The 13,075-nt window shown below is 35.3% G+C and overlaps 3 protein-coding genes across 6 annotated transcripts; 2 read left to right on the top strand and 1 right to left on the bottom strand.

The window, feature by feature from the left end:
• Window positions 1–984: 984 nt before the first annotated feature.
• Window positions 985–5,613, bottom strand: LOC119557863 (homeobox protein extradenticle). Its single transcript, XM_037870861.1, has 5 exons — window positions 5,439–5,613; window positions 4,134–4,440; window positions 3,317–3,635; window positions 2,999–3,257; window positions 985–2,935 (listed from the first exon to the last, which is right to left on the bottom strand). The coding sequence occupies exons 2-5, from the start codon at window positions 4,396–4,398 to the stop codon at window positions 2,648–2,650; spliced, it is 1,131 nt and encodes a 376-aa protein (XP_037726789.1). The 5' UTR covers window positions 4,399–4,440; window positions 5,439–5,613; the 3' UTR covers window positions 985–2,647.
• Window positions 5,614–6,187: 574 nt separating this feature from the next.
• On the top strand, window positions 6,188–10,776 carry LOC119556655. 4 transcript variants are annotated; one of them, XM_037868996.1, is made up of 5 exons: window positions 6,188–6,540; window positions 6,993–7,280; window positions 9,385–9,481; window positions 10,337–10,422; window positions 10,536–10,676. In XM_037868996.1, exons 2-4 carry the CDS (start codon window positions 7,259–7,261, stop codon window positions 10,383–10,385), a joined length of 168 nt encoding a protein of 55 aa, XP_037724924.1. In that variant the 5' UTR covers window positions 6,188–6,540; window positions 6,993–7,258; the 3' UTR covers window positions 10,386–10,422; window positions 10,536–10,676. The 4 variants fall into 4 exon arrangements, with proteins under 4 accessions (XP_037724924.1, XP_037724925.1, XP_037724923.1 ...); XM_037868997.1 differs by having other exon boundaries at window positions 6,189–6,540; window positions 10,636–10,776; XM_037868995.1 differs by having other exon boundaries at window positions 6,189–6,540; window positions 10,531–10,671.
• Window positions 10,777–10,939: 163 nt separating this feature from the next.
• Window positions 10,940–13,014, top strand: LOC119556654 (eukaryotic translation initiation factor 5). Its single transcript, XM_037868993.1, has 3 exons — window positions 10,940–11,183; window positions 11,492–11,968; window positions 12,038–13,014. The coding sequence occupies exons 1-3, from the start codon at window positions 10,971–10,973 to the stop codon at window positions 12,728–12,730; spliced, it is 1,383 nt and encodes a 460-aa protein (XP_037724921.1). The 5' UTR covers window positions 10,940–10,970; the 3' UTR covers window positions 12,731–13,014.
• The last annotated feature ends 61 nt before the right edge of the window (window positions 13,015–13,075 follow it).

The following is a 13,075-nucleotide window of genomic DNA, read 5'->3' as shown; positions in this document are numbered from 1 at the left end:
ATTTGAGCTGCACATGTCAAGATGGCGACACGACGAGCCGCAAAATTCTTTGAGCTGCAATGTCTGTCAAGATAGCGTCACCATGACGCAAATACCATGCAAAATACGAAAGTCAAGATAGCGTCATGACGGGGCGCAAAATTCCTGGAGCTGCATTATGTAAGTCAAGATAGCGTCATGATGGGGCGCAAAATCCTTTCAGCAATAATATATGTCAAGTTAGCGACACCACGAGGCGCAAAATAACTGGAGCTAAAATTATGAATGTCAAGATAGCGTCATGATGGGGCGCAAAATGCGAGTCAAGATGGCAACACTACAAGGCGCAAAATTCTGCAGATTATGAAAGTCAAGATAGCGTCATGACGGGGCGCAAAATCCTTTCAGCAGCAATGTGTCAAGATAGCGACACCATGAGGCGCAAAATATCTGTGAATGACAAGATAGCGTCATGACGAGGCGCAAATATTCCCAGCCAAAAATGTCAAGATGGCGACACCACAAGGCTCAAATTTAGTAAAAATGCAAGGATTTGATAATTTCAAAATGTATTTAATATTTTTAGCTGCAAAACATATTAAATTAAACTTACCTCTGTAAAACAAATGAAAATCAATTATGTTGCCCAAAAATGTTTAATTATATTTTGCACTGCAGACAAATGTTAAATACTTAAGCTGCGGATAATAAAAGTAATTAACGATTTTACCAATGTTAACTTTAAAAAATTTCAAATTAAGTTTCGTATTCGTTGAATTTTTTAAAATAAGATTTTAAAGTTTATAAATTTGAAAATTTTGTGAAAGTAAATCAACATTTTAGGAATTCAAAGAAATGGTCCAAAAAGTGGCTGCAATTTAAATTGTGATGAAAAGGAAATCACCAAAAAGCCTATTTCCTTCCCTTTCTATTACATGCATCTCTTACAGGAAATAAAATAGAACGAACAGCTTTGAAGGGCAAATCTTCCCGTAAGACCATTAATTAATACTTCGATTTTATTTATTTAGTTATTCGTGTAAAGTTGTGTATTTATATATTTTTCTATTGTTATCCAAAATTTTTAATGCAATACCTTATCATACTGAAATACATTGAATGGTTTCGTTTGACCGTTGTGTGAGCGAAAGACGGGCGAAGATATATATTATTAATCAGTTAAAATTATAATCGTTTTTTGTATTCATTTAAAATAATCTGTTTTTATATCCGTTTCAATTAAGTCAAAAAATTATTTATATTTCATTCAAGGCGAAAGGCGAATTTTTTCTACGAAAACACTTTTATTCGGGGATGATACAGAAATCTCTTTGTTCGGAATTCTTACGTACATCAGTACATATTGCACATATATTTGAAAAATCAAAATAATACAGCCAATGCCATTAAATTTTAAAAAAGTTTAAAAGCAGTAAATAATATATAATACTTTTTGTTATAAAAAACACATGTTTTTTGAGACTTAAACATCAATAAAAAGGTGTTTTTTTTTTTCAAACTTTAAAAATGGAATACAGTATAGAAAAAATTCGTCTTACGACAGAAATGAGACATTGAATATTTTCAAAGATCTTCTCCGTTTTACATTTTAAATATTTGTAATTAGTTGACGTGTGCTGATAACAACAACATGTATTATTTATTTATTTGATATACATCGTATACATGGTTTAGTTTCGTATTGTTCAAGTTAAAATTTTCGTACAGATTTAAATTTAGTAAACACTATTTTGCTGTCGTATACGTACTGTAGCCAAAAAGAACCGTCATAGTATGATTTACACATGCAATATTTGTATATACCCGCAAATGTAGGTAAATGTATTAAAATATATTTATACACAGCTGCGGTCAAAATAAAAGCCCTGAAAATAGTGTGTGCCTTCATTCTTAGTGAAAATATTCGTATACTACCAGTTTAATTGAGTTTCTTTGAATATGTTCTTCAATGGTTAATGCATATAAGCTAATTGGTTGTCGTCCTACAGAAAAAGTCTCTGCGTTGATTATTTTTCTTTTCCTTTTAAGAATGTGTGTTACGAATAAACCCTGACATCAGTGGGTCATAAAATAAAATCGCTTAAACAAAATATTACGTATTTATTTTACACTTTACATGTTAAAAACATGCTTGCATTTGAACCAATAAGGAAAGGAAGCATATTTATTCGCGAAAACAAGCTAAATCGATTTCGTGATCTCATTTTAGGTGTAAGCCCACTAAAATTGTTGATTAGCATGGGGTTTATGTCGGGAAGACTGTGCTATTTAGAAAACAATATTATTATCATACTCATTTTTGTTTTGTAAGAGGGCAAGGTTTTCCACGAACCGAAATCTAGCAAGCACAAACTAGCTATTACGTATTTTTATTCTACTCACTCGTATATCTATCTGAACTATATCTAAATTTATGGGGAATTTTAAACTTATCTGACTCGGGTAAAAGAAAAGTACAGCAGAATTAAAAACCATTAAGGTCAAGGTCCTAGAGCAAAAAAGAAAGCAAATATAAATCGCGATACGTTCAAAAGAGAACTTACATAATTAAGAAGAAACTGCCATGATAGATTTTCAATGCAGCATTATTTTGACCGCAACTGTATGAGGGATTCTCCGGCTGGGGAGTGGCTCACAGCCCTGATCCTCAGGGGCTTAGATCCTGATGGAGATTTGGGTCGTAGCCGCCCATGCTGTTGTCGTACGGTTGCTGCTGGTCATAGCCCCCGGATCCCATTGGATAGCCCATGGAATCCTGTGGCGGAGCGGGTGACATCATGGGTGTGGTTGTCCCACTTGGAGGACCAGCCATGGAATACGGTGAAGCACCAGCAGCCTTCTTGGCCGCATACAAATTGGCCTCCTCCTGTGCCTTACCAATGTTCTTCTTATAGCGAATACGCTTGTTGCCAAACCAATTGGACACTTGGGAGACCTGATGCACAAGATGTGTATTATTTTGCTTATATCATTATGCATTCAATGCAATTAAACCTACCGTGATGCCGCACTTGCGTGCCAACTCCTCTTTGGCCTCTTCGGATGGATATGGGTTGCTCAAGTGACTGTAGAAGTACTCATTGAGGATCTCGGATGCCTGCTTGCTGAAGTTACGGCGTTTGCGGCGTGCGTCTAGGAAACGCGAACGGAGAATCATTACAGCCTCACAGGTCGACTGCTTCAGCTGCATTTGTATGGAACTAAACTTTTTGTGGATAATCTGCACCATTCGTTCGATTTCTTTTGGTGTAATGGGTCTGGAAACATATGATTGGTTGTTATTTATACTTGAATTATTTCTAACTTTAATACTAACCTCGTGCGACTCTGTTCACGGAGAAGATTCATGACATGGGTGGTGAACTCATTGCATGCCTGCTCGTATTTCTCCAGCTCCTGGTGATATATTTGACGAATCTGTGCCAGCTTGGCACGGTAGTCGGAATGCTCAATGGCATTGTCGGCCCCATCTATGGACAGGGACCCACCCTGGCTGGCCGCAGCCGCAGAGGCAGCCGCCGCTCCGCCACCTCCTTTCTCAGGTCCTGCCACGCCCTCGGCAATCAGCATGTTGTCCAGTCTCATCAGTTGCGGATCTGGGGGCTCCTCCTCCTGGGTGTTGCGAATCGACAGGACTATAATAATAAAATTAAAATGAAAACGAGTTTACCAAAGAGTTATCTACATCAAAGTGTCTATCTGAAATGTTATTTTAAATAACAAAGATTTATGATATAGTTCCGATTTATATATTAACATCAAAAGAGAAACAGAGTATACGCCCAGAAACGGGTAGAAACTATGATATGAACTATCATACAATCGTATAAAACGAATAACCAACATTTATTATTATAAAAATGTTTAATTTAAAATACTTTTATTATTCAATGTAATGCAGTTAGTTATATTATGTTATTAACTCGTTTTGTAACTAGTCCTTTTGCGACTAGTGCCTTTAATTTCAAGATCCTAGCACTAGAGTTATATAAATGAAGTATTAACTATAACTATACAAGTCTGCAATGGTTAAATATATATTTCATGTAAATTTGTGTTTAAACCAGTAACATTTTAGGATGAACGTTTAAAGATTATGATAATGAGATTTTATGAGAATATTTTCAACATACCAGTCTTCTCCTTGATTTCACAAAGCACGGAGAAGAGTGCCGGCTTCATCCGGTGACAGTTGAGGGTATGTTTTCTGGCCTGCGCCTCGTCCAGCGATTGTTCCGAAATGCTCATGATCTGTTGCAATATCTCGCCGATGTCCTTCTGCTTGCGCACCTCGTTCTCGCTGCCAGTGTTTTGGCCATCATCCTGGCCAGACAAACCATATCCCTGGGGAGCCATCATGCCACCTGTGTGGGCCAACATGCGATTCGGATCCTCCATGACTCGTCGAACAATTTCAATCCAAACAACAGATACTTATTTCTGTAAAAATGAGGAAAGTATATTTATTAGTTAACAAATCTATATACATAGTTACTAAAAGGTCGAAAGTTAATTTAAAATTTAATTTCAAATCTAAACAGAAAAGTTCTTAATTTTATTGTGAAGTAAGACTTCTTGAAAATCTCTGTCCTGATTATTGCGCTTTAATGTTGTTTTGTTATATTTTTAAGACTTTGGGTTTACTTTATTTATTTAATTATTTCAAAAGTAAAAAATACTCTCAGTCAAATAAACCAAACTAATTTTAAAAACTAAGTAAGTTTTTATTAAATTCGTTTTTTAAAAATGTTACAGGTTCCGATTTATTTAGCCTAATATTTTCTTAATTATAAGCTCATATTGGCAACAAAACTTTATTTTAACCTGAGTTTTAATAATATTCTGACATATGCAAATGTCAAAATGCGGAAATTCCGATTGGAAAAAAGAAACCTGCGTCTGGAACTCAGAAAAACTTCTTGGTAAATGGCCAATAAAAGCAATAATCTCCACCTGTCGCAATCTTATGAAGCAGGATTTCTTTTGGGGATGAAAATGTGTCTCAAAGGTATGAAGAAAATGTACTTCATTCTTAAGACTACATATCTATACAAAAATTGCATTTATTTAATTTTAGAAAGTACCCATTTTAATATTATTTATCCTGAATGCATATTTAAATGACGCTGTAAGTACATACCATACATATGTACATACACTTGTTAGTATGTTTTGTGGTAGCGGAATAGGAAAAAAATAAACGAGCTGCAATAAAACCTGCCCAGTTTCGTATATACCTACTAACATATAAGTTTTAAGTTCCACATTCATTAAAACAATGTTCAAAAGAGTTCAGAAGGTTTTAGGCTGTATTTCAAACATTTTATTACGTCAGAAAGTATTCTAAACTGTTTATAACAAGAGGTATGTATGTACATATCGATATACATATATGCATGTAAGTATTCAGAAGCGTCCACTTGAGATCCCATACTCACGGTTTTCGTTTATCGTTACTGCCTTTTCTATATATTTCCCAAGCCAGTCATATATTATATTACATCCACTTGAATTTAGCGACACATTGTTGCAGTTGTAAACTTCCGCAAGTATAAATATATTATTTTTTGGAATACAATGAAAGGAAAGTATGTTCTGTATACGCAGAAAAATAAATCGATATGAATAAAGTTTTCCAGAAACGTAAGAATATCGATAAGTATCCAATATAATAAATATTTTTTACAGAGAATATCGATACTTTTATTTAATTTCTGTTATGTTGGTTGCCCACTGCTAATCGATAGCCATATATTAGTAAACGCAACGAATGAGACTTTGAAAAGATGTGAACATGTGTTTCTGAAGATCGAGAAATAAACTTGCCAGTAATTGTAAACAAAGTTTTCGAAAACTGTGCAAATAATAAGGAAATCTATAGAGAAGTGTGTGTCCAAAAGATTATATCTTAAAGTGGTTGTTTAAATTGATTATATACAATTTTTAGTTTTTTCTGTGGGCGATGGCACTATTGTTAAACTAAACACTTTTAATGGCTATGTACAAAACTATTAGTGGATTACTTCAAAGGCCTTTTATTTACATTTTATCATGCATAATTATTTTTATGAAGAATATTAGCGGTAGAAAAAGCGATGATCAAAGTTGATTGAAATTTATGTCATTTGGTAGCAGACTGAATCAGATTTTCAATGAAAAAAATATATATATACCTTAACAAAATCTTCAAAAACTGCACACCTTAACATCGTGTATTGGTTATCAGCATTCTCCAGACTTGTGCGAATAGATAATGCTGTGCTGCTGTGGTATCTGTAAGAAAACGATCTACCCAATTTGCGCAATCGGATTTCATAAAAGCGGAAGTGTGAAAGAGCTATGAACGTCTTCAGCAAATTTGGCGAATCGATAACCATTGTTTTGCAGCTCTGCTGGAATCATTATGGTCATATTGTGCAGTGACGTAGAGTCGTATGTTCGTACTTTGGAGAAAATATATTCCTGAAAGGTTTATTTGGCAAAATTAATCATTTACTTTTGTTGGAATCAGCAACGAATTGATGTAAACCCGAGCGAAAGGTATAGAAAAGGGATTCTGGTTGAAACGAACACAACCTCAAAAGTACAAATGGCGTGGCTTCCATCCATATGTAAATGCATACGTGCATGAAAATGTAGATATGTATATATATAGATATATCCATATATCGAGCAAATGAGCTTCCATAACTTTTTAAAAACTTTGAGTCAAGTGTAATTCTGAAAAAAGGAGAACAAAAACCACTGCCCTTGTATGAAAATCAATCTTTCAAACTAAAATGGTGTGTGCTATATATATATATATGGAATATATTTGAATGCATAAGTGGGGATATATATATATATGAATATACGTATCATTGAATTCGAAATTAACCTTCTTTTTTCGAGACTAAAACTAAAATGAAGCAAGAAAATACATAGTTTACGGAGTGGTATACATATGTTCGTTCATGCGCATTCCTAATTTCATTCTCTTTTCCTTTTTGCAGAAAAGTTGAGAGACGAGAAAAACACAATTTTTTTGCGATATAAAAGCGCCCCATAAGCGTAACTAATATTTACATATTAGGACTGGATCGCTCCTGAAAAAAGCCCATCAATTTTCCAGTGGCAGTGCGATTTGTTTGTTTTTGGTTTATCCATAATATATATTTTCCGAGTCAATTTGCGATTGACTTAACAAAGAGATACGATATCTTTGTCTAATTTGCGAACTGGCATTGCGCACCCCAAAGGAGGGGAAACAAAATCTTATATGACTTTTGAAAGATTCGGTGGTAAGTAATGGATAAATAAATAATAGTTCTAGAACACACTAGTTAAATACCTAGGAAATGCAGCTATCTCAACAATTTGTTTTACAATACGTGTAATATCCAACTGTGCACACACATATGTTCTTATGGAACTTTCTAGTGTCAGCACTTAAAATAAGTGTAATGAGATGATGGATTGATTTCATTTTAATTTTCTTGGTGTAGCTCAGAAGTATATATATAAAGTATAAAATAGTCTGTATTTATATTAAATGTGCCATTTATAAACAACTTCAAACGAAAACACAGTTCCAATCCGTAATATTACCATAGAGCGCAGGTACAAATAAAGGAAATATATCTTATTTCATGTTTCGGGCCCATTTTAAGGGAAACCCCCTTTCTCAAGTCGAGTTTCCTATAACATAAACACCTTTAAAGCTTATATTTCGACAAGAACTAAGGAGCGCAGTAAAAAATAGTTGGTAGAATCAAATCTAAAGAGCTGTAGGGGGCATCTGATAATCTATCTAATCTTTTAATAAGTAAATACAAATTATTTACAAGCCACAACGACAAATGTTTATTTTGTGTTATGTAAAAAGTAAAATTTTGGTTTTATCTCTGCAAATTAAATTGTATTTTATCATAAGCATTACTAAAAAAACGAATACTACAAAACCAATACCCCGCTCAATATATTAATGATACATTTTCGGTGATGCTATCTCAATTTCAACTGCATATGCAAACGAATCCCTGTTGGTTGGGGGTACAAATTTGGAATTCAAATCTAAAACGGTCCAGAAATAGTTGTCAGTTTATTCAATTTTGTTGGAACATCAATAGAAATTATTTGAGACAAACCCTACCAAATTCTCTGTTACATTTTGCGCTTACTTTCTTCCGCTTTTTAATGTTAATATCCAAGATAAAACAAGAATCGATGATCATACAGTTTTCTGATCGCAGAACAATTGCAGTCAAGTGCAACGTCCTTTTGTTGTGAATGAATATTTTGAATATTTCAAAATTACCGTGCATTCCAGTCAGCTTTACTAAATAGAAGAAATCGGCTATCTACATTTCCTAGTGTTATGTCTTCAATTGAGTCCATGCTAAATTGCATCGCAGTTCAGCAAACTTAAGTACACATTTAGGTCGTGAGCGCCTACAAATTCGCATGCAATATCAACGGCTACTCAATTATCCATGGAATCTAATTAAAAATATTATTTCAGAAACACCAGTAAAAAAAACCGTACGTCTTATTGAGAAAAAACGGGTTTCAAGTCGAGTTTCCTATAACATAAACACCTTTAAAGCTTATATTTCGACAAGAACTAAGGAGCGCAGTAAAAAATAGTTGGTAGAATCAAATCTAAAGAGCTGTAGGGGGCATCTGATAATCTATCTAATCTTTTAATAAGTAAATACAAATTATTTACAAGCCACAACGACAAATGTTTATTTTGTGTTATGTAAAAAGTAAAATTTTGGTTTTATCTCTGCAAATTAAATTGTATTTTATCATAAGCATTACTAAAAAAACGAATACTACAAAACCAATACCCCGCTCAATATATTAATGATACATTTTCGGTGATGCTATCTCAATTTCAACTGCATATGCAAACGAATCCCTGTTGGTTGGGGGTACAAATTTGGAATTCAAATCTAAAACGGTCCAGAAATAGTTGTCAGTTTATTCAATTTTGTTGGAACATCAATAGAAATTATTTGAGACAAACCCTACCAAATTCTCTGTTACATTTTGCGCTTACTTTCTTCCGCTTTTTAATGTTAATATCCAAGATAAAACAAGAATCGATGATCATACAGTTTTCTGATCGCAGAACAATTGCAGTCAAGTGCAACGTCCTTTTGTTGTGAATGAATATTTTGAATATTTCAAAATTACCGTGCATTCCAGTCAGCTTTACTAAATAGAAGAAATCGGCTATCTACATTTCCTAGTGTTATGTCTTCAATTGAGTCCATGCTAAATTGCATCGCAGTTCAGCAAACTTAAGTACACATTTAGGTCGTGAGCGCCTACAAATTCGCATGCAATATCAACGGCTACTCAATTATCCATGGAATCTAATTAAAAATATTATTTCAGAAACACCAGTAAAAAAAACCGTACGTCTTATTGAGAAAAAACGGAGTAAAGGGTTCGAGCTGTGCATGAATTTAAAAGGGCGAACCATAAGTCACCGGTAAGTAAAATCATTGATCTCATATAGTATTAGGTTTTGATATTAAAATTACAAAAATTGGAATTTAAATGAAACCCCTACTCTTAAATACGAATATTAATTTTGAAAGTCTAGGGATACTCGGTTTTTCCCTCTTATATAAGTTCAATATGCGTATAATACCCGATGCAAATTGATACAATTTTCAAGCAAAGAGAAAGTGGTGCCAAATTACATTTGCAGCGACCAATAAATTAAGATTATCTTCGCTCTACGCAGACTTGTTTCGGTGAAAAGGTTATCAGTCATTAAAGTGAGTGTTAGAATGAACCAAGTGATAATCTGTTTGGCACCCATAAAGATTAAAGACTTTGTTGCAGTGTAAATTTAAAATAATTTCATTTGTCAATATCTATCTACATACCAAAGTTTGCGCGAATTGCACTATTATTTTAATAGTTATGAGTAAATGGGTTAAAAGCCATTGGAAGTTAGTTCTCCGCGAATTTCCCTAGAATTTTACTGAAATTGGTTAGCATATCAGTAGGTATCTGATAGTAGGCTATGGGGTTCTTGATTTTCATTTAATTGTTACGCTTATTAATTTACCTTTAAGACTTTTCTAAGGTTAATCTACAACTAAAAGAAAAACCGACACATATAATAAATTTAGTTTTTATAGGGCAGTTATTCGACTACAGTTTTCTATCTTTCTTAAATTTAAATTTAAATTTTAAGTCTTACCAAGTGAGCATACTGTGGTTTTACATTTTTAATGTTGTGAATAGTTACTACTAATAGAATAGTTAAATGTATATATTCTGTGGTATGTATGAAACGACTAACGCAGTCTTTTAAACATTTTTACCTCCACAGGACTTCGAGTAACAGACATCGGAAGTTACAGCCATTCAGGTACACATGAGCCTGCTGCTTTGCCATTTTTTTAAAGACTTAAACTGGTAAATTTACAATATAAATAAATATATATGTATATATATAAATACGTAATTCTATTTATATATATATATGTATATATTTAATTATACATATAATAACGGAAAGCATAGAATAGCTGAATATTTACCAAGGCAAGGAAATTCAACCAATACTTCAGCAAAATACCCCCTTGCAAGACAACTATAAGAAATACTACCCTCAAGCAATTCTTGCAGAATCTACAACCAAATTGATTACACCGTTGTTTGAATAAAGCACAATTTATTCGCTTTTCCGGAAGGATATACCAATTCATGCTTATTCTCGGTACATTTAATAAGTAAACACAGCAGCGGCAACACATATAAAATAAAAACAAAATTAATGAACGGGAACGAAAGCCGGACAACAAATCACAAACAAGCAACAGACCCCAAGTCAATAAATTCCCATCCACACACAGCCAATAGATTCCACTGGCCGCCCCTAATAGAAACATCATTACCCGAAGAACTATAAGCCAAATTAGCATTATCCCTGGAAGAAGCGGAAACGAAAAGCTAGCTGCAAGATGGCCACCGTAAACGTAAACCGCAGTGTGACGGACATCTTCTATCGCTACAAGATGCCACGTCTGCAGGCCAAGGTGGAGGGCAAGGGCAACGGCATAAAGACCGTGCTGGTCAACATGGCCGAAGTGGCCAGGGCCATTGGACGCCCGGCCACCTATCCGACTAAGTACTTTGGCTGCGAGTTGGGCGCCCAAACGCTGTTCGATCATAAGGTTTGTATTCGGTTACTCTTAGTCTCTTCTAATTCGCTAGCTTATCACTCATTTTGTCCGTCCGTCTGTCCCTATGAACGCGGAGATCTCAAAAACTATAAAAGCTAGAAAGTTGAAAGTTTACATGCAGATTCTAGAGGTTCTTGCGCAGCAAAAAGTTATTTGAGTAGAGTGCCACGTCCACTCTAACGTCCATAACACTAAAACCTGCTTTGCTGCTTGCATATCTCCATCTCCCTCTGATAGTCGAGGCCATCGACTATAGCGTTCTATCCTGTTTTCCATTCTTAATTTTTTTTTAATTTCAGAATGAACGCTTTGTTGTCAACGGTTCGCACGATGTGAACAAGCTGCAGGATTTGTTGGACGGTTTCATTCGCAAGTTTGTGCTTTGTCCCGAGTGCGACAATCCGGAGACCAACTTGACTGTGTCTGCCAAGAACCAGACCATTTCGCAGTCATGCAAGGCATGCGGCTTCCATGGTCTGCTGAAGGTCAACCACAAAGTGAACACTTTCATTGTAAAGAACCCTCCATCGCTGAATCCGGCTGCCCAGGGATCATCGCTGACCGAGGGAAAACGCTCGAAGAAGCATAAGCAAAAGAACGATAACGCCGATGGCTCCATGACCAATAACTCCATGGCCAACAACTCTGGTGGCGAATCAGATGGCGGCAATGGCACAAACCAGGCTAGCCAAACTGAGGCCGAAATTAGCGCTGCCATTCCGGAGAAAACTTCTCAGGATGATGACGATGAGGGATGGAGCGTCGATGTTTCAAAGGTACGTTTGCTTTAAATACTCCTAGTAGCTTAGACGAATATACTATATATATTTTCCCCCCTCCCTTAGGAGGCTATACGTGCCCGTTTGCAAGATCTGACGGATGGTGCTAAGGGCATGACTATTTCGGATGACTATGATAAAACTGAAAAGGAGCGCATCGATCTTTTCTACGAGTTGGTAAAGGACAAGCGGGACAAGAACCTATTGCAGAATATTCAAGATTTTAAGGAACTGGTGATCGAAGCGGAACGTTTGGATATTATTAACAAATCTCCACTGGTGCTGGCTGAGCTTCTTTTCACTCAAAATATTATCAAGGATGTGCAGAAGAACCGTCATTTGCTCCTTCGCTTCACACATAATAATCCGAAAGCACAGCGTTATCTAATTGGCGGAATTGAACAAACTGTCGAGCTACATAAAGCTACCCTAATGAGCAAGGTGGCTGGAATCTTTAAAATCTTCTATGATTTAGACATACTCGATGAAGCCGTCATACTGGAGTGGGCGCAGAAGGTTAGCAAAAGACATGTTCCCAAACACATTGCTGCTGAGATTCACGAGAAAGTAAGGCCGTTCGTTCAGTGGCTTGAAAATGCTCAAGAAGAATCGGATGACTCTGATGAAGACTCTGATGAAGGCAAAAGCGATGATGACTTTGAAGACTTACAGTCGTACAACGTGAACCTCAAACGCGAAAGAGTCAAAGAAGCGGTAGCAGACGATGTAGATGACGAAGTAAACATCGATGAGATCTAAGCAACAGCAACATCCGATCAGTAGTATTTGAAAACGGAAAGCCAAGCAAGCGCAATCTACAAATTCAAAATGAAATATAAATTAGCGAGTTAAATCAACAAGTGGTTCTTTGATCTTTAGTTTTTAAGAGTGCCTATCGTAAAAGCCTTTAAGCACTACCGTATTGCTTTATTTTGATTTATCGCTTTACTACCATTCAATTGTTAGCATTACATTACCCAAGCCGCTGTAACAATAGACGATATCTGAATTACACCAACACATATATTACAAAATAAAGCAAACAAAAAAATGCAAAAGCAAAAAATATTTATTGTATATTTTAAGTAAACTTAAGCAAAATCG

Source organism: Drosophila subpulchrella, chromosome X (assembly GCF_014743375.2).
Source record: "Drosophila subpulchrella strain 33 F10 #4 breed RU33 chromosome X, RU_Dsub_v1.1 Primary Assembly, whole genome shotgun sequence".
NCBI lineage: Eukaryota > Metazoa > Arthropoda > Insecta > Diptera > Drosophilidae > Drosophila > Drosophila subpulchrella.
Note: the sequence above shows the minus strand (reverse complement) of the source record. Positions and strands in the feature narration are given on the sequence as shown.